This window comes from Myotis myotis, unplaced genomic scaffold (assembly GCF_014108235.1).
Source record: "Myotis myotis isolate mMyoMyo1 unplaced genomic scaffold, mMyoMyo1.p scaffold_m19_p_15, whole genome shotgun sequence".
NCBI classification, from domain to species: Eukaryota; Metazoa; Chordata; class Mammalia; order Chiroptera; family Vespertilionidae; genus Myotis; species Myotis myotis.
The window spans coordinates 17,128,411-17,152,787 of record NW_023416319.1 but is presented as its reverse complement, the minus strand read 5'-3'; the positions used below and the strand labels follow the sequence as shown (position 1 = coordinate 17,152,787).

The 24,377-nt window shown below is 37.5% G+C and overlaps 1 protein-coding gene across 31 annotated transcripts in view; it reads left to right on the top strand.

The window, feature by feature from the left end:
• BTRC (beta-transducin repeat containing E3 ubiquitin protein ligase) overlaps positions 1–24,377 on the top strand; it is a 178,115-nt gene that overhangs the window by 79,002 nt on the left and 74,736 nt on the right. For 13 of the 31 annotated variants that reach the window (XR_004972147.1, XR_004972148.1, XM_036336239.1 and 10 more), the window contains one exon: positions 21,402–21,479. The exons of 2 other annotated variants lie outside the window; for them this stretch is intronic. Coding sequence is in view for 12 of the 29 variants with exons in the window: in XM_036336239.1 (XP_036192132.1) it covers positions 21,402–21,479 (78 nt within the window). In the remaining 17 variants the exon portion in view is untranslated. Of the gene's footprint in view, positions 1–3,506; positions 3,526–7,271; positions 7,458–7,679; positions 7,772–16,972; positions 17,008–17,491; positions 17,631–17,687; positions 17,706–21,401; positions 21,480–24,164; positions 24,304–24,377 lie in introns of those variants that run through there. 16 more of the 31 variants (XM_036336252.1, XM_036336256.1, XM_036336254.1 and 13 more) reach the window with 13 other exon arrangements.

The window sequence follows — 24,377 nt, the reverse complement described above, 5'->3', positions numbered from 1 at the left end:
CAAGGAGCTTATAGTTACTTATTAGATATTATTGAGAGCCTATGTACTACTATGTGAATAAACATCAGTTTCATGTATTTTTCCCATTCATTGAGCTAGAGTTCTGACTTAATAGCAGCCCTAAGGAAGCAATATTCTTACATTCATATCAGATATAGCTCTTCTCAGCAAGAAGAGTGATACACATATTTCAGACTAGTCTGTCTCTTAAAGTATTTTCCCTTCTGCCTTTACACACCTTCTAAGGGAGCAGTGTTTGTTGTTGTTGTGTGTGTGTTTGATAGCTTTACATTAGCTTAAAAAGACTGGTAACATTTATTACAGAGCCTCCTGCTGGTGATCATAGTTTTTTCAGTCCTTGTCTCCAGAATTAGTAGTGCCCACTTGTGGTTTGGTAGTTAGTTGAGGGCTTCTTCTAAAGCTATAAATGGAAAAGGGTCCATTGCATAGTAGGTATAAAGTGCTTCTTTAAACAGTCTATTTCTAGAACCTAAATTGTCCTGAGACCAGCCCTTGATATAAAAATTCATAGAAACCTGTTTTTCACAGAGTGTGGTAACTTCTTGCCATAGTGCTATAGTGTTAAAATTCACATTGGCCAGGTTGTTCTGTAAATTAAACACTGACAGCTACCCTCAGGGGAACAGCCAATGTATTTATGATGATGTGCTGATTACACAAAATACACTGCAAGCAGAAAACAGCTGCAGAGAACAAACCTCTTAAAAAGAATACAATTACAAATAGCACCCTCAGTATTTCTAGTGGTGAACATAGAAACAGCATGCTAATGCAGGTTTCTTAGTCTGCCTGCAAACAAAAAATCTGAAGGAGAGAAGTTAAATTATGGTTGATTGCACATGTGGTGCCAACATAACAGTGAACAAATTTTATTTCTGAAGAGCATCTATGAGTACACAAATTTCAGACATGGAGTAATCTACTCTGCCCCCCACCCCCACCCCTTTTTGTTAGTAGGTTTTATTAATGCTTTTCTCACATATACTAGGGCATAGCCTTGAGGTGATAGAATCTGGACATATAAAGGATATTATACAATGAATTGGGTAGGAGAATAACTAAATTGTGTTTTTAAAAATCCAGTAGAAACTCTGTATGTTAGTGTTTGGAGATCAACATTTCATTTGAGGATGCAGCTTACAGCTCTATTCACTGTTATTAATGGTTTTGAAGATGTTTGCCTTTGGAATTAATAAAAGGAGTCATCATTCTGTATCTATGGTAAGGTATTTATTTCTTAGATTGTATTTCTTCAAGAATACAGTATTTTAGGACACTGGAATAGATGGGTGATGATATATATTTAAGAAATCAACTCTCAAGTATGCCCCCTTTCATCCCTGCATGTTCCTGGTCACCTGCAGACAGGTAAAAAGATTAGAAAAAAATTGTTTTCCTTGTTTGAGATTTTTCTCTGTTGCAGTTTAGGGTCAGTATCTATGAAATATTTTAACTGCTGAGCATGTTTAAATTGGTAGAAAATATGTTGATTTTCCATGATACAAATTTACTCAAGCCAACATAAGGTATAGCAGGAGGGACATAGTGATTGGAAACAGTTCACTTCACCCGCCTGAAACTAAGAATCAACTCTTCAGTATATGGATCACTGCTATGTAATAATCGACTGTTATTGGTCTGTCTGTTGATCTCTTTTTAAATCAGTTTGGAACCTCCTGGAGTTATTTTCTTGCTCTGCTGACATCAATCCCATGTGGCAGAGGAGTTGTGTATAACCGCTTTGGTTTAATCAATAGAATAATTGATAAACCAGATAAGATTTAAACTGATTATAGCCCCAACAGAATTCCCCAGAGGCCTTGGACTCTCTTAATTTTGACATGTGTGTTGTGTACCCTGAGGATGAAGTGCAGTTTGAATTATCTGTTTTTATTTGCTTAATGACGGGGAGGGTGTTAAAGTCAAATGTTTAATTAACCCAGCAACGGGCTGCGTTGTCACTTACACACAGCTGATTGAGATATCTCATGGAGAATACTGAATAGGAATGATAATGTGGCACTGGGACGGAAGATTGCTTTTTCAATCCATTTGCTGGGTCACTGCTTTGAATGTCTTATTGGATGAAAGGCATTCAGCCTGGAGAAAAAATTCAGCATTTAACTACATTTTGTTCTTTTTCTCTCCCTCTAACCCCCTCCTGCCCAGAAGTTAACTAAAAAAGATATGTTCTAAGTTTAATAAGCCATTCAGGTACTAGTAAGATATCAGGGTAGTCAGTAGCCTCAAGCTACATAATTTCCTGTGGAAACGGAAAAATCATACTAGCCTTCAAGGTATTCTAAATGTGAGCTCTTTTGTCCCCCATATCCCTTGTCCCTTGCTATTATTGTAGAGTTATCTTTGGTTACTCCTGTCTTGCTTCTCTCAGTAGTGTTTGCTTGATGTGCAGCTACCTCTGTGGCCACAGGCAGACCTTTTTCTCCTAAAGAAGCATATTCTTCATTACATTTTTGCTATTTCATGCAGCTGGCTTCTATTTGGTTGTATTTCTGATCAAATGTTATAGTGAGATTGTTTAACTACTTAGATAAAAATGTGAAGCATATATAGATTCTTGTTGCTTTTGCTACTGCTACTATATAAACAATTAGTTTAATGTATATTTCATTTTGTTGAGAGGTAGTTTGTTTTCTGTTTGGACTAGAAAACTAGGCCAGGAAAGATCTAATGGCCCACACCATCAAAAATGCAGTCCAGGCAATTGGAGTTTTAATGACTCGCTGCCCACAAAAAAAATCCCTGACTAGCTTTATAATCAAATGTAAAATTCTTTGGAGACATATTGAGCAAAATTTCAAAATTTTTTATCATGACTTTCCTTCTTTGTAGTTCTTATGTTTCTTCCTTCTATCCCCCAAAGATCTAAACCAGGAATTTACTAATTTTTTTTCTTTGCTTTAGTCATTTGTATTCCAGAGAGCACAATAGGGAGAAGGATACAAGATTGATTTTTTTATGTGTGTCCTCTTGAAAGCATAGTCTGGGGCATGACTTTGCGTGAGTGTGTGTGTGTGTGTGGCGGGGGGGCGGGGGGGGGGCAGGGGTGGAGGGTTTACAAAGCAATGGAAGCATACAGCTGATTTTCAGGCACAGGTTGGACTTTTGCGGGTCAAGGCAGACCAGATGAGTAGCTTATCTTGAGGGACGTAAGTAATAGACCAAATATAGAGCAGCTATTTCAGGAATCATGTAGGTCATTTAATTATCCATTATGATTGAGTGGCTAATGCTCTTTTGGCAATTACATGACCTCTCTTATTCTTGAAACCTTTCCAGGCCCTCGTGGGTTGAATGACCCACCAGTCAGTGCTTGCAGACTTCATTCCACCCAGAAGGAAAGGAGATGCTGGAAACTACAGGCATTTAGAAATGGCTGTACTTTCTTTACCGACTACTACCTTGAATGTCCTTTGTACAGCAGTCAGTGATAGGCAGCTGGTTTTGAAGTCAACTTTCCTTCATTGTCTGCAGGAGTAAGAGGTACATTGGTCTTCACAAGAGGGACTTGTGGCAAAACAAACTTTAATACCAAAGTTTGCTATGATGGTATTCACAGGTTCAGTACTATAAGAACAAGTATTATGGTATTAAAACTAGTGTTTGAGATCTGTCAAACCAATCACCATTATCAAACTCTGAAATTAGTGAAGCGATTTTTTTTCCATAACACAGCATAATGGTATTGATGATACCAATAACAGATTTAAAAAGATCATTGATTAAAATTAGCCCAGTTTAAATTGGCTAATTATTATTTATTCAATTAAATAATCAAGCTAAAACATTTAAATAAGAAGGCCACTTTTAAATTGAGATGCTGACCCAGGACAGAATAAATCTAGAACATGTGAATTAATGTTTCTCACTTTTTTTCTGTAGTCAACAACAACAAAAAATCACTCATATTTCCAAAGAAAACTCTTTATTCTTGCTAAATGATAGTAAAACTTGCTTTTTGTAACTGTAGTGATTTATCAAATAATTCTGAAAAAGAAAATAATGTAGATTTCTTATGATTCTTTAGATTAAGAACAGTTATGGTGGAGAAAGTGAACACACCATAATCAAACTATTTGTGGAATTTGACAGAAATACACAAACAAAATTCTTTATGCTTATCAAAATGAAAAATCTAAGGTTCTCTAGTGTTCTAATAATTTAAGATCATAGGCTTAAGAGAAATAATTTAGTTAGGATAATACACAAACATATCATTTAAGTAGAAGCCATTTTCATTGTTTTAGAAAAAATAAACCTACAAGGTTGTCTATCCCTGGGGCAGTAAAATTAACCATGTCCCCAAATAAATTTATTAAACTATTCCTGGTAGAAATCTTAAGCTAATCTGTTTTGGTTTTATTTTCATTTTGATGTTGGGTAATATTAAAGAATGCAAAACTGAAGACATTAATTGGTGTTTATAACCTTTGACCCTTCAGAAATAGAAGGCTTTTCACTTAAATTTTAAATCCTTTAAGCCAATTCTACTTTGCTGTCTGGCTACTTTGAGACCTATGAGAATGCAGTCAGTGTGCATTATATTAGCTGTTTTCTGTTTAAAAACATACTTTCCCTCATTGTACTTTTTAAAATTTTTGTACTGGTGAGGAGCAAAAAATGAGAAAGCAGAATTTACAATAAAAGCAAAAGATATAGCTTAAACTCAAGTATCCTGAATAAGGGGTATAGTTAGTGTACTTGGAATTTGAAGAGGAAAGCAAGGGATATAAAGCAAAATGTGATGTTTGATTTTTTTATTGATAAATTGTTATTCTTTTTTTAATCCTCACCAGAGGATTTTTTCCATTGATTTTAAAATATATTTTTATTTATTTCAGAGAGGAAGGGAAAGCGAGAGAGAGATAGAAACATCAATGATGAGAGAGAATCATTGATCGGCTGCCTCCTGCACACCTCCTACTGGAGATCGAGCCTGCAACCTGGGCATGTGCCCTTGCCTGGAATTGAACCTGGGACCCCTCAGTCTGCAGGCCGACCCTCTATCCATTGAGCCAAACCATCTAGGTAAGGCTCCATTGATTTTTAGAGAGAGTGGAAGGGACAGGGAGAGACAGAGATAGAGAAACATCAGTGTGAGAGAGACACATCGATTGGTTGCCTCCTGCATACCCAGACCAGGGCCAGAATTGAGCCTGCAACCCAGGAACATGCCCTTGATCGGAGTCAAATCTGGGACCTTCTGTCCATGGGCTGACACTCTGCCCACTGAGCCAAACCAGCTAGGGCATAAATTGTTATTCTTTACCCTTCAAGAACTTTGTTGGACCACATTATTATTATTTTTTTCCTTTAAGAACCAGAAGTTTATGAATCAATGAGAGGAGGTGGTATTTATAATTTTAAAGACCTGAAAATTCATTAAGACTGTATAATTAATGGGGAAATCTTTAGGATAATAATTCCATAGAGTATTTTTTACTTTGTTGAAATGATTTTTTAAATAATTTTTTAATTTTTCAATTACAGTTGACATACAATATTATAAAGGTGTAGAGCATAAGTAAATAATAATAAGAAAAAAAACAGAGTGATTAAAAAAGGGAACATTCATAGTAGAAATATATACCTAAACACACATCTTAACCAATCTGGTTTTCAGAAATTTACTTATTTACGTGAGATGATTTTATTTTCATTTCAAAGTGGGTAGACATTTGGGGAATATTAGTTTATCAACTTATAGGAACCTTAAATTTCTTTCACAGTATTGTTGATTGCAATAAAATTGGAACATCAAAGAAGGAAGATATCCAAGGTGATGAAAATCATTTAAAAGCAGAAAAATATCAGGAACAAAGATGACAGAAATAACTATTCTGCAGAGAGAAAGGATATAGGCATATGTCCTAAGGGTTCTGTAGTTCTTGATTTTGAGAAATCAAGAGGATCCACAGAATGCAGATGTCTTTGAGTTACAAAAATAACCAGATGTCCTTATTAGTAGAAGCAAATGTTTGCATTTTAATTTACACAAAACTATATGCAGTGGATCTCTGGAAGAAATATTGTGTAAATATGGCCACAAGAAAATTGTAGCACAAAAGGATCTGTCCTAAATACTTAATCATAAAGATTATATCTTGAAAAAGGAAAAAATTCTTTAAGGTATATGTAGATTTAAAGGCAAAAAAAAAAAGATTTATATAGATTCACATGATAGGTGAGTTTTTATTCATGACTTTCTATCCCAGTTTCCCCTGATGAATTTTTATTCCTGTTGCTCAGGTTGTTTAACTACTTTGTGTACTGTCATTTTATTTTAAACAGTGAAAACATATGCATGAAACTCATTTTCCCCCCTGAACGAATGATAGTCATCTTAGTTCTGTCAAGAAAAACAACCTACAGTAGTACATAAATGCCCCCTTTGCAAGCCAATTGGGATTTAAAAAATATTAACCCCCCCCCCAAAAAATATTAACCCACATTGTTATAAATAGATGCTGTTTGATGACTTCATTGGGATGTTAAGCAGTATAAAATGTAAAACAAAATCTACTTGAAAGGGCAAGGTATGAAGTATTTTTGTTTGTTTTTAAAATTAAGACTTTAGAGTCAGAAAACCTTTAGAGTTTAAATGGACTATAACTTTTGATATGGAGCATATTAACATAATTACAAACTCTTATATACTCAGAGTTATTGCTAAGTTGATGTTCAAACCTTTGATTAAGAAGTCACAAATCTGAATGTGTTCAGACAGCTGTGTAATATCTCTCCTATTCACAAAGCAGAGATGAGTTTTACCCTTTTTTTGTCCCCATATTTATTGGTAGAAATTTGTCCTTCTCCTATAGCTATTCTTTTTTCTTTTTATTGAATTTAATGGAGTGACACTGATTAATAAAATTATACAGGTTTCAAGTGCACAATTCCACAAAACATCATCTATACACTGTATTGTGTGTTCACCACCCCAAATCAAGTCTCCTTCTATCACCGTATGCCCTCCTCCACCTCCTCCACTTACAGCTATGCTTTTAATGGTGAAATATTAAAATGCTGTATTATGATGTATTCTATAACTTAAAAGTTAACAAAAGCAATGCTGCTCTTCATGCCCTTGCCTTGTCACTCTGGTGCAGCTCGTCTCTTCCATCCCCCTTATCAGAGTATCTCAGTACTTAGTTGAGCTTGTTTATCTTAAAAGAGCAGGAGGCAGGCTTTTAGGGAGTGAGCTACATGTTCCAGTATAACAGGCACCAATGCTGTTTGACTTGAAAAACATTTGATCTCTTACATTAACAGCCCATGTCACTGTAATAGGGACTACAGCCGGGCTGTTCAGTTTTCTGTTATTTTAGCTTTGAAATAACTGTTAGTGCTGCTCCAAAATCTTCGTGTTTAAAATTGTATATTGGCTGTCCCCCCAGGACTCGTAAGTAAACAAGGTGATATGTGTGGCCATAGGGAGCATATTTTGTTAGCTTGTTTTAAATAAGAACCTTGCCTATCTAAAGATGGTTTTTGTCTGATCCCTGAGACTGTGCTGCATGGCTTTGCTTGTGTAAATTTGCAGATATTGCAATATCTTAAAGCGTATTTTTGTTTGTTACTAATGTGTATGTTCAGTAACTATTAATTATGAGCTTTCATATTTTTTCTTGAATAAGAAACATTTATTAGTTTTCTCATGAAGCTTAACTTCAAATGTCCTGCACAATTTCCCTAAGTACAGCAGTTTGTACAGCAGTTGTTGAAAATGGTAAGCAAGAATTTAAGGGGTATGTTTGTTTAGACTTAAATGTTACTTAGCTTATTTTTAAATATACAGTTATTGGTAATTTCTGTGCCAGGAATGGTTTGACAATTGGAATCAGGTAGCAGTATTTAAAGAACAGAAAATATAATTTATATTTTGACAGTTGGAATCAGGTAAGCAGTATTTAAAGAACAAAAATATAATTTGTGTAATTAAATTAAAACAATGTTAAGAGTACCTCTTATTTTAATAATGATAGAATAGCAGCTTATTATAGTAGTGGTGGAATGGCAGTAGACAATTTTACCCCTTCCTTTCTTCCTTTCTCTAATTTCAAAAACCTAGTTTGTTTCCTATTCTAATTATTTTCTGATATGAGACAATACTACCAGGCCACCCAGCACTTTCTTTGAATTTAACCTAAAATACATCAGCCAGCACAAACATAATTGGTTGAAAGGTAGCCATCTATCTGGGGAGTTCTTCTAAATACTGAACGTGTCATGTGCTTTGACATGACATATCTGTAATATCTCTGAATACAAAAAGCATTTTGCACTAGCTGTAGGTGTTGAAGCAGAAGTGTGTTTTAAGAATGTGTGCTGTGCAAATTCTGGCTTGTGAGGTAATGACAAGTGTTTGCCTGAATAGACAATATATTTTTCCCCCTGAGGTCCCCACACACCTAGTTTCCCTCAAGCTCATCATCTCTGTCAGGTTAATCAATAGGCACCGTATGGCAGAGGGTCAGTAATCAGTGTCATCGTGCCTTTAAATCGTGTTGAAAATTTGCTTAAAGCCTGGGCCAATTAACATCGAGATGATGAATGGATGGGAAGATGGGAAGAGCCTGACGCTCAGGGGCTTTGTGAGGAGGAGATGCTCAGCTGTTGAGCAGCAGACACCAGCGAATAAAATCAGCCATTCATGTGAGCTCAGTCCACCCACTCTTAATGATAATGTCAATCTAGCAAAATATATACACATTGGAGTTGTCACGAGTTCATAAATCAAAGGAGTTTGTCAAAGGCATTCAGATTAACGAGGCAGCAGCAATAACAAGTCAAATTTGCATAGAGAATTGCTTGAATCTCAGTAAATTATGATCCTGTTTTTCATTTGATTATTTGCTAATGTCTCAAGAGGGAGAATGATTATATTAGCATGCAAAACCTACTCCAGAAGTAGAAATCTGAGGTATAGAAGACCAGCACACTATGACAATTAATCAGTTTCTGCATACTAGCATAAATGCACAAGGCCCAGAAATGAACTTCTTTTTTATTATTATTTCTCCTTGCTACTGATCCAAATGGTTCAGCTTGACAGAGACTTTATATTGCTTTAACAGTGTTCTGAATTGTGCCTGCAGGCAAGACATAGTTATGCAGCTATAACCAACCTATCCATCTGCCAACCAGATTGGAATTCTCCTATCCAAGGCTTCCATTAACCCCCACTGACAGCTCCAAATAGGATTAAGAATTTGGAAGCATAAAAAATAGTTGTTCTTTGCGAATATACACAATCCCTTTGCATTTTGAGAAAGGTTGCATCTGTAGTATTTTATAGTTAGTGTCGGACAGTGTATAGTGGGGAAAAAACCTACTTGGTATTTTTTTTACTTCTATCATAGAGAGTAAAGCAGTACTAATGAAAGTACTGTGTGTTTGGTTGTCCCTAAGAGTGCTTTCCATTATATCTGTGCTCCAGTTGGTGTATTACTAAAAAAATAACACTTCCTGAAAGCTTTAACTGGTGGATCTTGTTGAAGTTTAACAGTTTAGGGAGGCTTTGATATGGTTGTGGTTTAATAGAGTATGTCAAATGATAAACATGCTGGAGAAGCAGTGTTCATGAACACATGCCTGAAAACATTACTTTATGAGGTCCTCCCTAAAACTGGTTCTTGAGTAGGATTTTTCAGTCAATTTCTGAACTTAAAGTGGCCTAAGTTTTCCCTATTGTACCCTAGAGGATTAATTTAAAATTTTTTGAACACACACATATATGCACAGAGTGTTTTATTTATGTCACCTTTCATGGAAGAGCTTGAATGATTTTTATGTAGCTAAATTACCTTTTAACCTTGTAGAAGTATAAATTGTTTCTACTTTTGAAAACTGTAAAGCATATATTTGAAGGTTATAATTAGCTCCAAGTTATATAATAAGTTATTAGGAAAAATACTAATCCAATTACTAATTTACCAGTCAAAGCCCACTCTATGATGTTTACAACTAGCTATTAGAAATTGGTCTCAAGGATTTTTTTCCATGTGGGTTTTCATTTAACATGATAATAAACAAATGATTCCATTTTGAAAATGTGTTTATAATCTGAGTTCTAACTCACCACAATTTACCTGCTTTGCTAAAATGATATAATTTCCCTGGTTACAGAGTCCTTTGAATTCTCCCATTGAAAAATGTCTCATCGGTGGAGATGCTACTTTTAGTTTGAGAGCTAGTTATTTCATTTATAATAGATGTCTATTCAAACAGGCTCAGGCTCTGGTGCACCATCCAACCCTGAGCAAGATGCTTACTCAAAGATTATTATAAGTCATTTTGAGTGGCTTGACTTTTCGTCACTGTGTAAATTAGTTTAGTTTTTCATTTGATTATATAATCAACTCTTAATTATCCATGTCATCAGGAGTGTGTGTTCAAATAGATAACTGAAAACAGTAAATAAGCCACTTACTAGATCATGGAGAATATTGCCCCAGTCATAAAACTGCTGTTTGCTACTTTCAGACCCTCTCTAACTTCTTGTTCTAGACTCTGAGAAGTTAGTAATGCTTTGCTTATCCACAGAAGAACTTTTTCTTCTTAATCAAGAGTCTGAAAACGTTATCCATAAAGGACCAGATAATAAACATTTGAGGCTTTATGGGCCATATGATCTCTGTCATGCTATTCACTTCTGCCATTGTAATGTGAAAGCAGCCATAGACAGAAGACAAATGAATGAGGTGGCTAAGTTTCTATAAAACTTTATTTGCAAAAAAGAAACAACTTTATTTAAAGCAGGAGCTTGTTAACTCATGCTCTAAATTAATATACTGGCTTTATAAGTGGTGGGATGGTAGGACTGTAGTTGGGCTGTCATTTTGAAGTTTCTCTGCTATGAAAATCATTTTTTAAAGCTAGCTGGACAGTGTGGTATAGGGTTTTGATTATTTTTTAAGCCCTTATTATTATCTATATATTATCTAATGTGTTGTGAGATAGAGGGAGCCACAAAGACTTTGCCCAATCAGTTTTCAATTTTAGGGATAGTTAGCATAACATGCAAACATTTATCTAATGAAGTATCAAACTGTGTGGACCAAGATAAAAATGTTAAGGAATTTCCAGTAGAGTAAAATGGGGTAATTTTATGGTTTTTTTAAGAGGTAACAGTTGAAATACATTTTAAGTATGGGTAGGACTTGAATAGATTAAATCATGTTCTTGTGTTTATAATTGTAGAGTAAACTAGATTAGAATTAAAGGTTCTTCCAGCCTAAAAGTTTTAAGATCATATCACATTTTTATGAGACTATGAAGAGACTTGCTTAACTCGGTCAGAAAATGTATGTTGAGGGAAGTAATGATGTAATACAGCAGAAATTCTGGAAGGTCTTGAAAACCAGGCCCAGAACTTCATATATGATTTTATAGAAACCAAGAGCCACTAAAAGTTTTTGAGGAAAAAAGGGCTACCATGATGGTAGTGGTATTTAAGAAAGATTAATCTATCAATAGTATTTAATCCAACAAACATTTTAAAACTCACATTATATTCTCAAGCTTTGTGCTGCAACACTGGAAAATAAAGATGAAAAAGAAGCTGGTCCTGCCCTAAAAGAACTTACATTGTAGGGTGGGGGTGAAAACCTCATTCATATAGAAATATAGCATAGCAAGATCTATCATCATCATCCTATCTAATAAAAGAGGAACATGGTAATTGGCGTACGGCCGCTACCCTTCCCATTGGCTAATCAGGGAGATGTGCAAATTAACTGTCAGCCAAGATGGCGGCCGGCAGCCAGGCAGCTTGAAACGAACATGAGGCTTGCTTGCTTCAGTGATGGAGGAAACCAACGTTCCCTGCCTGCCTTGCAGGCCTCTGAGCCTGCAGTTTGAAACATTTTAACAAATATAGAAGTTAAAAAAAAAACCAGAAACCAGCTTTCAGCAAGCTGGGATCTCAGAACTGGAGTCAGAGCTGGAATTATACATTGTTTCGAAACGAAACAAACCAGATACCTACTTTCAGCAACGGAGACCTAAGAGCTGGAGCCTCAGAGCTAAAGCTGGCCCAGAATTAAAAAAAAGAAAAAAGAAAAAAAGGAGCGGTTGGGAGCTTCCGTCACCCGCCAGCCTGAAAACAGCCCTCAGTCCCTCACCCAGACTGGCCAGGCACCCCAGTGGGGACCCCCACCCTGAAGGGTGGTGTGTGACCAGCTGCAAACAGCCATTATCCCCTCACCCAGGCTGGCCAGGCACCCCAGTGGGGACCCCCACCCTGAAGGGTGTGTGACCAGCTGCAAACAGCCCTCAGTCCCTCACCCAGGCTGGCCAGGCACTCCAGTGGGGACCCCCACCCTGATCCAGGACACCCTTCAGGGCAAACCAGCCAGCCCCACTCATGCACCAGGCCTCTATCCTATATAGTAAAAGGGTAATATGCCTCCCGGCACCAGGATCAGCGTGACGGGGCAGCGCCCAAACCCCCTGATCGCCCTGTGGCTCTGTGTGTGACAGGGTGCGGCGCCCCAACCCCCTGATCGGCCCTGCTCTGTGTGTGACAGGGTGCGGCGCCCCAACCCGCCCCCGCCCCCCACGGGCCCTGCTCTGTGTGTGACAGGGTAGAGCCATAACCTCCCCATCTGCCCTGCCCTGAGCGTGAGAGTGGCGGCACCCCAACGCCCTGATCGGCCCTGCTCTGTGGGTGATAGAGAGTGGCGCCACAACCCCCCCCCCCCCCACAGGCCCTGCTCTGTGTGTGATGGAGTAGAGCCATAACCTCCCCATCGGCCCTGCCCTGAGTGTGACAGTGGCGGCGTCCCAATCCCCTGATCAGCCCTGCTCTGTGGGTGATAGAGGGTGGCGCCCCAACCCCCTGATCGGCCCTGCTCTGTGGGTGATAGAGGGCGGCGCCCCAACCCCCTGATCCGCCCTGCTCTGTGTGTGACCGGGGGCGGTGCCCCAACTCCCGTATCGGCCCTACTCTGAGTGACAGGGGGGAGCTCCTCAACCCCCTGATGGGCCCTGCTCTGTGCGTGACGGGGCAGCGCCCCAACCCCCGGATGGGCCCTGCTCTGTGTGTGACAGGGGGTGGCGCCGCAACCTCCCTATCGTCCCTGCCTTGAGTGTGACAGGGGGCGGTGCCCCAACCCCCCAATCGGCCCTACCCTGAGCGTGACTGGGGGTGGCATCGCAACCTCCCGATCCGCCCTGCTCTGTGCATGACAGGGGGCGGCACCCCAACACCCCAATCGGCCCTGCTCTGAGCCCGACCAGGGGCTTCACCTAGGGATTGGGCCTGCCCTCTGCCACCCGGGAACAGGCCTAAGCCAGCGAGAGGGCGCAGGCCAGGCTGAGGGACCCCCTCTTCCCCCCGAGTGCACAAATTTTTGTGCACCAGGCCTCTAGTATATAATAAAATAATATGCAAATTGACCATAATGGTGGAATGACCAGGAACAACCAGTTGCTATGACAAGCACTGACCACCAGGGGGCAGATGCTCAATGCAGGAGCTGCCCCCTGGTGGTCAGTGTGCTTTCACAGGGGAAGCGCCGCTCAGCCAGAAGCTGGGCTCACGACTGGCGAGCACAGCGGTAGTGGCGGGAGCCTCTCCTGCCTCCACGGCAGTGCTAAGGAGCAGTGAGAGAGCGCCAAGCGCCAAGGTGGGCAGTGCCCAGCCCGGCTTGGGCTCCTCCCTAGCCTCCTGCTGCTTCAAGCACTGCTACAGGATTGGGCCTAAACTGGCAGTCGGACATCCCCTGAGGGGTCCCAGATTGCGAGAGGGCACAGGCCAGGCTGAGGGGACCCCCCTACCCGTGCACAAATCCATGCACCAGGCCTCTAGTATAATATAAAGAGTAAGTGACAAAAATAGAAATAAAACGCTAATTAAGAGTAATTAATTTCAACTGGGGCTAGGTAGAATGGGAGGGGCAGGCAGGAGATAAGCATAGACTTCTCAGTAAAAGAATCACGTCAGTTAACTCTTGAATCGGAATATTAGTAAATAAAGAGATGAGAAAAGAAGGCTATTACATGTCAAAGGAATAGAACTAGCAAAGTATAGAGATGTTTTTCTTATTTTGGAGAATGATAATGTCATGTAAATGGTCAAGAGACTTTGATGGAAAGGTAAGTTGGCCAGATTGTGGATGCTACACTAAGGTTGGACTTATAGGTGACAGAGAGCTATAAAAGGTTTTTGAGCAGGGTAGTAATGTCTTTTTAGAGAGAGAAACATCGGTCATTTGGCTGCCTCTGCCTGCTATTCCCACCCTGAGTGCGCATCAAACTGGAAACCTAGGTATGAGCCTGATGTGGAATTAAACCCGAGACCTTTCAGTGTACGGGATAACACTCCAAGCAATTGAGCCACACTGGCCAGGGCAAGCACATTCTTTTAAATAATTGCAGTACAAATTATCATAATCAGGACATTGAATGTATAAACAAATACGGTTCATTCATGATACCAGTTGGCAATGGAATAAAGATACTAGTTGGCAATGAAAAGAACTACTGATATATGCAACAACACAGATTAATCTCAAATATATTATGCTAAGTGAAGAAGGAAAGCCTCAAAAATTATATACTATATGGTTCCATTTTAGGTCATTTTAGAAAAGGCAATTGAGACAAAAAAGTAATTATTGGGGAAAAGGGTTGACTATAAAAGGGCAGTACAAGAGAATTTGGGAAGTGATGGAACTGCTTTACATCTTAATTGTGGCAGAAGTTACACAATTGTATGCTTTTGTTAAGACTCAGAACTAGACACCAAAAAAAGAATTATGTTTTTCTGTTTGTAAATTTTAAAAGAGGGGAAATAATTAGGAAATTAATATTGATACAATTATATTAGCTTATTTTTTTTAATATATTTTATCGATTTTTTACAGAGAGGAAGGGAGAGGGATAGAGAGTTAGATACATCGATGAGAGAGAAACATCGATCAGCTGCCTCCTGCACACCCCCTATTGGGGCTGTGCCCGCAACCAAGGTACATGCCCTTGACCGGTATTGAACCCGGGACCCTTGAGTCCGCAGGGTGACGCTCTATCCACTGAGCTAAACCGGCAAGGGCTTATATTAGTTTAATTAAATACTTTTTCAAAAATTTCCAGTTCCAATAGTATAATTTATATCATTATGTCATAATAGAGGCCCGATGCATGAATTCATGCACCAGTGGGGTCCCTTGGCCTGGCCTGTGGGATCGGGCCGAAACCGGCTCTCCAACATCCCCTGAGGGGTCCCGGATTGTGAGAGGGCTCAGGCCAGGTCAAGGGACCCTACCGGTGCAGGGGAGGGACGTGGGAGGTTGGACAGCTGAGGAGGGACCACGGGAGGGCTCCAGGGCATGTCCAGCCATCTCGCTCAGTCCCAATTGTCCAGACCCCAGCAGCAAGCTAACCTACCAGTTGGAGCGTCTGCCTCCTGGTGGTCAGTGCACATAATAGTGAGCAGTTGAGTGGCTTTAGCATATCATTAGCATATTACCCTTTGATTGGTTGAACAGATGACCGGACACTTAGCATATTAGGCTTTTATTATATAGGATACCTGCTCAGAAGTTACACGTCAAAATAAAATAAAATAGAGGGTCAGGAGAAATAAAATTGTGGATATCGGCTAAATGGTCACTACTCATCCTGTTAGCTCAGGTCACTGTTTTTCACTGTATAATTCAGTATAAAAGAGTTTACCATCAATTTTGTTTCAGCCCCCCAAAACAATCTCAGATCACAAATTGCATTCAGTTGTCATGTCTCTTTAGTTTCCTTTAATTTGAAATCAACCACTCCTTAGTCTTTCTTTGAATTTCATGACCTTGGCATTTTTTTGTTAAGTACAGACTTTATAGCCTTTCCCTCAATTTGGTTTTGTCTGATGTTTTCTCATGATCATATTGAGGTTGTGTGTTTTTGGCAAGGTTATCTCATATGGCAGTGTGTTCTCAGTACATTATATTAAGAGGTGGTATCTACCAGATCTCTCCACTGCGTGGTTACTGCTTTTACTTTGTAATCATTAAATATCTTCTGGAAAAATATTTTGGCATTATGTAACTATACTGTTATTTGTCTTTCACCTCTAATTTGTGTGATGAGTCTTGCTTGCATTAATTAGTTACCCTTAAATAGAACTTATTGAACATAATTTAGCTTGATGACCCAGGGCACTTGTGAACATTGCTTATTAGGATGCATCATAGTTAAATATACAAGGAATAACTCTGCTGCTGAGCTCTTCTGGGTGATGTTGGAGAATGCACAGGCTTTGAGAACTAGAGGTGATCTGTTAGGCATACATGGCCATTTCATGTATACCAACACCCTCAAGACTGCACAGCTTTTCATCTCTAATTCACTGGCGTTCTGGCTCTCCTCTTCACTATTGGGAGGGTATCTTACTTCTTGCTCTGGATACCATGACTGTTTAATGTCACAATGTCTATTTTATATAACAGCATAGTTGAATTTTTTGTATTAATTTGCTTCCTCATGATGGATGGTCCAGGGTAGAAAATGTTGGGTCAGTCTATCCAAAAAGAACTAACTATAACAATGTTTGTTTTTAAGAATTATCCTGTTTATCAACATATGTATAAATGAAATCTTTGCCCTGATGGGAAAGGAGCTCCTCTGTGTTCTGCTCTCAGGCAGTAATTATCCTTGAAGCTCCCTTCACCTTTTCATACCTTAGATGTTCTCATAATACCCACTCAATAGTTCGCCTTCTAAGTCAGATAAAATAGAGGGCCAGGAAGAAGAAAATTGGGCATATGGCTAGATAGTTACTATTCATCCTATAAGGGTTCAAATCACTATTTTTATTGTTATTTTTATTTTTTTAATCCTCACCCGAGGATATTTTTCCATTGATTTTTAGAGAGAGTGGAAGGGGGAGAGAGAAGCATCGATGTGAGAGACATCAATTGATTGCCTCCCACACCCGCCCCTACCGTGAATCAGACTGAGCCTGCAACTGAGGTACGTGCCCTTCAGTCCAAAGGCTGATGCGCTATCCACTAAGTCATGCTGGCCAGGGCCACATCATTATTTTTCAATGTATAATTTAGTATAGAGAGTTTAGCATCAATTTTGTTTCATCCCATGCACCTATAGAGTAAAAATGTGATTTATAATATCTTTAGTATAACAAACTTACACCAAAAAGTAATTAGGCTTCCAAGTTTATTATAATGACATTTTAACAAAACATTATTCATTTTGAAATATGGGCTCTTACATTGAATTAAACAGGTTTTGATTATCTGAAAAGGTATTTTATTTAAAGAAAGGTACAACTTCATGATCTAGGGAATAGTTACTTGTAAATTATAAGTTTATAATTGAATACTGGCTTAATTGAATACAGTTATAATTGAATACTGGCTTAATTGAATACAGTTATAATTGAATACTGGCTTAAGTTTTTATTATATAAGACATTTAATTTTAGTATTTAAAACAGTGATCTATACTTTAAAAAAAAAAGAGTTTAATACAGGCATACTTGGAGATATTGCAGGTTCAATTCCAGGCCGTCGCAATAAAGTGAGTACAGGCATACTTCAAACATATTGCGGATTTGATTCCAGGCCACCATAATAGTGAGTATCTCCTTAGAACAAGCCGTAATCTTTTTGCTGGTGGAGTGTCTTGCCTTCAGTTTGTAATAAGAATAGGTATGCCTTTATACAAATTGACCTTTGCCCTTCTTTGATTCTCTTATAATGGTATATATTGCTAGTTTCCTTATTTGGAATGCATAATAGTCTTTAACTACACCTCTTCCTCATTTTTTTGGTAGAGAGTCCTTGTTTCAAAATGGGAAGAAAAGCACTTAGAACTCTTAAGTTCTTATCTGTCCCTTGTTTGTACCATATCATGTTTTTTCTTCTTTGTCTTAATTTTAGGGACCTTTACCTTAAAGTGACCATCACAAATAGAAATATCAAGTTAAACCTAACAAGAGATTTCTGCCCAAAAGGCAACACCCTGGTCCAGGGGTGGGCAACCCCTGGCACACGTGCGAAACATGGCACGCCAGTAACTTTTGCTGGCATGCGAAACCCTCTCTTATAATCTTCCATTTACAATTTTTTTCTTAATATCGCCTTTTTTATTTTTCAGATAAATTCAGTGTAGGTGCATCTTAGATAAATAAATGATTTTACATGACAAGTTATCTTAAAGACCACAGACATGGATTGACGAGAGAGGGGAAGAGCAGTTTATATGCCTCTGTCTTAACTCTCCCTGCCTTCCTAGATCCGACCAGTGTTTTGGTTTCATCCACATACACTTGTGAATCTTTGTTCTCAGTGATGAATTTTGTAAAAGGAGTAGCCTGACAGATGAAAGTAGTAGCTCGTGCATATCTCTGAAGTTCACAAAATATAAACCTGATGTAAAATCTCTGTCATCAGTGATGCAGCAGCAAAAGTCCCACTGATAATATTAAATGGAGTCATAAAGTTTCCTGTTGGACTATAAGTATACATGTATACATTAAAAAATAATGTATTTTTCATCATCAAATAACTGTTTTTGTCGCTCAAATGAATTTTATTATTTCTTCAAAGTTCTTCACATATGTACACCTTAAGAGATATCAAGTAGGCGTAACATGTTCTCAAAAAATTAGGTTGGCACACAGAAGAATTTTGAGTCAGAGATTTTGCTGGTTTTGGCACACTCTCACAAAAAGGTTGCCCACCCCTGCCCTAGTTCCAACAGTGTACAAAGGATCAGTACTGGCCTATCAAACCAACTAAAGGTAGCACATGAAACACCCACAGATATTAGCCACAGAGGTGCAAAGGCCTTTAAATTTTATATATATATATGTGTGTGTGTGTGTACACACACACACACACACACACATATGTATACATGTATATATATATGCTATTTATCCTTTAATGTCTTTAAAATATAATATTTGATACAAACTAAAAAAGTATAATATCTAAGTTTAAAATATAGCTATGATCCTATATTGTACTAATGATTTCATACCTGTATGAAAATGTTCAGGTAAACTCGTGTGTAGGAAAGAATTTATGGATCTAAAAATAAAGTCACTCACCACTTAGAATGTGGTGAATATATGTAATATAACGAATATATCAACTATAAATTTTCTCCTTTTTTAATCTATTTTTATTGATTTCAGAGAGAGAGAGGGAGAAAGAGATAGAAGCATCAATGATGAGAGAGAATCACTGATCAGTTGCCTCCTCCATGCCCCCTACTGCAGATCAAGCCTGCAATCCAGGCATGTGCCCTGACCAGGAATTGAACTGTGACCTCCTGGTTCATAGGTCGATGCTCAACCACTGAGCCACACCAGCCAGGCTCAACTGCTAATTTTAAACTATTAACATTACAAATGTAATTGCGGAAAATAAAACTCAAATAATATCTGTTTGGATTTTCTGTATTTTGCCTTATAGATAGTGATTTATATGTGTTGACTACAAGATTTTTTTCAATTTTTTATGGTGGTAAAATACACATAATATAAAGTTTACCTTCTTAACCACACTTAAATGTATGGTTCAGTGGTATTGAATAAATTCATTACCCCCATACATCTTCATAACTTTTTTATCTTGTAAAATTGAAATTTTCTATAATGAAATAATAACTGCCCATTCACCCCTTCTCCCAGACCTTGGCAACCACCATTCTACTTTTTGTCTCTATGATTTTGACTATTCTAAGTATCTCATATAAGTCTAATCATACAATATTTATCTTTTTTGTGACTGGCTTAGCATAATGTTCTCAAGGTTCATCCATGTTATAGTATGTGTCAGAATCTCCTTCCTTTTTAAGGCTGAATACTATTCCATCATGTATGTATACCACATTTCACTTAACCCTTCATCCATCCGTGGATATTTGGATTGCCTCCATATTTTAGCTATTGTGAATAATGCTGCTATGAACACGGATGTACAAATATCTCTTCAACACTCTGTTTTCAGTTTTTTAGGGTATATATACCCAAAAAATAGAATTGTTGGATCATATGGTTATTCTACTTTTAATTTTTTGAGGAACCACTATACTGTTTTCCATAGCAGTACATTTCCAAAAAAGTACCATTTTATATACCAACAGGGCATAAGAGTTCCAATTTCTCAACATCCTCAACATTCTGTTTTTCTTTTTCTTTTTAAATATTTTTTTTTTATTGATATTTTACAGAGTGGAAGGGAGAGGGATAGAAAGCTAGAAACACTGATGAGAGAGAAACATCGATCAGCTGCCTCCTGCACACCTCCCACTGGGGATGTGCCTGCAACCAAGGTACATGCCCTTGACCGGAATAGAACCCGGGACCCTTCAGTCCACAGGCCAACGCTCTATCCACTGAGCCAAACCGGTTAGGGCCCATTCTGTTTTTCTTTGTTTGATAGTAGCCTTGTAGTTTTGTGAAGTGATATTTCCTTGTAGTTTTGATTTGAATTTCCAAAATGATTAGTGATGTTGAACATCTTTTCATGTGCTTTTTGGCCATTTATATATCTTTTTTAGGGAAATGTCTATACAAGTCCTTTGCCTATTTTTTAATTGGGTTGTTTGTTTGTTAATGTTGGTTGTTGAGTTTTACAATTTCTCTATATATTCAGGATATTAATCCTTTATCAGATATATTATTTGCAAATTTTTTTTCCGTGGATCGTTTTTCACATTGTTGATATTTAGAATTCTAAACCTACTGTCAAGTGAACTGTCTTTTACCCCCCTCTTTTTAAGTATTTAAAAATTTCATTGACATTTTAGGGTCTTCTAGCTGCTATTTGAGTTTGATAGTAGCAAGAATGGACTCTGATCCTAAACTACTAGTTAAATGTTGTTTTGAGCTAAGTACTATGCTATTTTTAATAAAGAAAATCAAATCTGAGAAGAGAAGGAAGAGAAAGAACTACTTTTTAGGATCCAGACTTTGAGAACTTGTACCGACCAAACATTTACTATAGTTTAAAATTAATTATTTACAAATGAAGATAACAGTGGTGGTTTAAGTTTTTGTGAGCTAAGTGTAAACTGGAGTTTTCTTATGCCCAGTCTCAACCTGCATTTTCAAAGAGCAGTAAACCAGACTTCTAATGAATATGATTTGCTGGGCAGTGCTTAAATATATATAAAATACTTTCTACCTAGTCCCCATCATACATATTTATATACATGGGCATATGTTTTCTTTTACATAAGTGTATGTCTATATGTATATAAATTTTCAAATAAACAAATGCAAAAGTATACATGGTATCTAGCTTACAGGATTAGAAATGTAATTTAGTTTACTCCCCCAGAATAAGATTGAAGATAATGAGAAGTGAATTAAAGCTTACTTTCTTTCACAGAATTCCTCAGAGAGAGAAGACTGTAATAATGGCGAACCCCCTAGGAAGATAATACCAGAGAAGAATTCACTTAGACAGGTATGAAATTCAGTCTTACTTAAAAGGTTATCAACTAAACAAAAGATAGGAAACCCTTAATTTGCCATTCATTAAACATGGGAGCTTAAATTAAGAGTACTTTGAAGTTGGTGTGGCTATAGCCACCAATTTCAATCAGGTAACATTGTTTTCCCAATCTTTAAAAATATCCTAGATATCCCAACTGTGTAGCTCTGTTGGTAGGAGTGTCATCCCATACACCAAGAAGACTGCAGGTTCCATCCTGGGCCAGAATTCGTACAGGAGGCAGCCCTTTGATGTTTCTCTCTCTCTCTCTCTCTCTCTCTCTCTCTCTCTCTCTCTCTCGTCCCCGCTCCCTCTCCCTTCTCTTTCTAAAATCAATAAATATATCCTCAGGTGAGGATTAAAACTATATAGTATATATCTTAGGAATACAATTGCTAACCAGTAGTCAAAACAAAATCAAAGAAAAGGTTTCTTTTTTAGGAAAAATAACTTGAAATGCTTCTTAAGTACAGATAGCAGAATAGTTGCCTTTAAACCTTATTTCCCCTTTAAGATTCTCCATACATTAAAAAAAATTAATAATCAGAAGGGATCTGCCTATAGTGAGTTAGCTCCTTCTAATCTGATCAATATTTGTTTGCCTTTCCTGGACATAAAGGCCATTATTGATGACAACTTTAAAAAACTTTTTTACTCACCACTGTCCTCACACTCCACATATAACACACTGAAAGTTCAATTCCATAGTGTATTTTTTTTAATTAAAATGTTAAAAAAAAATTGGTCAAAAATATTTGTTCTTCTCAACTGCCTGTAGCAGCAAATTCTAACATCTTCAACCTCCCATTGGCAACAAAAACAAAGTCTTAGCGTTGTCAGAGAATAGGTATAACACCTATTCATTTATTTTTTTTGACATGTGACATCTTTTTTTGTATTTTTTTAATTGAAAAATTACCTCATCTATTCATTTTTAATATAACATTGGACAAGATGGTCACCAGAAGTCTAGTAAGAATAATTTTAATTTATGGCATTATTCCAGGAAAAAGGAGATCTAATATTTGTTGAGTAACCACCATGAGCCTCATACTTATTTCATTTAATCCTCATAATAATCCTGTAAAGTTGTTAGGTGTGATTTCTTATGGATAGATACAGAAAATGAGGCTTAGAGAAATAGGTGGCTTATTTAGCTAGTCAGTGATTTGAAACCCAGATCTCTGTTGTCAAAATGTTTCTACTTCTGCCCTCTGACTCCAGTTTGTATTCAGTGTTCATTTAGGGGAAACGTACTTGCAACTGTGACACTCATTTTTTATTTGCTATATGTTACACCTTTATTTAGAGAAAAACACCTGATCTGTAAATGTAAATAAATAATATTCAATATTTAGAGCAATATTGAATAAGATAAATTTGTAGATGGAAACAACTGTCAGCAAACAATGACATGACAAAAAGTTTTGGCAACTTTATTTAAGCTAACAAACGAATTTTCACTCTGCAAAGTTATAAATTAATTTTAATAGGCTGATCCAGATGGTCCATTTGGAAAATGGATAGGCTGATCTGTTGAAAATTAAACTAAATTTATCTCTCTCATACTTCAAACTGAAGCAAGAGAGAGAATCGTGCCTATTAAGTCCAGCACATACAGATGGACCAGCAGGTCACACATGGGACTAATCTATTCATTTTAAAAATAAATGCATACATTATTAAATCATTTTCTACTTGCAAGATCTGTTGTGTGCAGTATTTGAAAGAAATGTTGTTTTGTTTTCATTGCTTTTTAGCAGGTTCACTCCACTTTAATTTAGCCATTTTTGTCTTTTTCTTCCTCCTAGTGCTCCAAAATGATTTTTCTGATACTGTCAGTGTTGAGGTCCAAGCTCTGGAGATTATTTAGGTCATGAGGCTCTCCCCACCCCCTTTCTTTGTAAAGGGTTTTATCTCCATTCTTTTTGTGAAGAGCATGAACTCAGTGTTTTTGGAAAGAGAAATGGCCTTTAGAAACAGGGAAGTAGGAGATCCTCTTGGGGCCCTCAGAGTCTTTTAGCTTCTGGGTGTTTTAACAGCCCCATGAATGCAGATTTGTAAATTTATTGCAGTGCCATCTGGTTTTTTGCTCGAACCAGATTACTGTTGGCTTGTGTCTGTCTATTGTGGTGGTCACTCCCTAGGAGCTTGCCCTCTCAATCTTAGGGAAGAGTGATGAATATCAGGGGTCAATAGAAATGGGTCACAGGGCAGCTGTCCAAGACTGCCCTGAACTTGATTAACCCACTGTTGATTTTTTAAAATACAGGACATACTATATAAGCTGTTTAAACTCGCTTTTCTCTATTGCATATGACAATAAAGAAGTGTCATTTGCTTGTGTTACCCCCACCCCTGCTTTAGTAAAATTATGTAGATAAAAAGAAGCTAAGGCTGCCTTTTACATAGTATTGTTGTAAGTAGGATTTGCTTGTAGGCCAATCCCTTAATGTGAAATTCTTTTGCAGATATTTTTAATGGGATTTCAGGAACTCTTTCACCATTGATTTTAAAATGCTCAGTTACATTCTAACAAGTTTAGTAATATTTTAAACTAATTTTATAGTTTACATGTATTATTCTAAAGTACGATTTTACCATTGTTGATACGATATGACCACTATGTGTTAATCTGGAGTTATTTAATTATTGTAGGTGCTGAAAAAAGGGTTGTTAACAGATCTTGCAGACATTAAAAGAATAATGGAATAAACAACTTTAAACCCAAAATTTGGCAACTTAGATGAAACGGGCAAATTCCTTAAAAAATACAATTTGCTGAAACCAACACAAGGTGAAACAAAATTGGAATAGCCCCATGTCTGTGAAAGAAATCTAATTAACTATCAAAAGGCCCATATGGTTTCA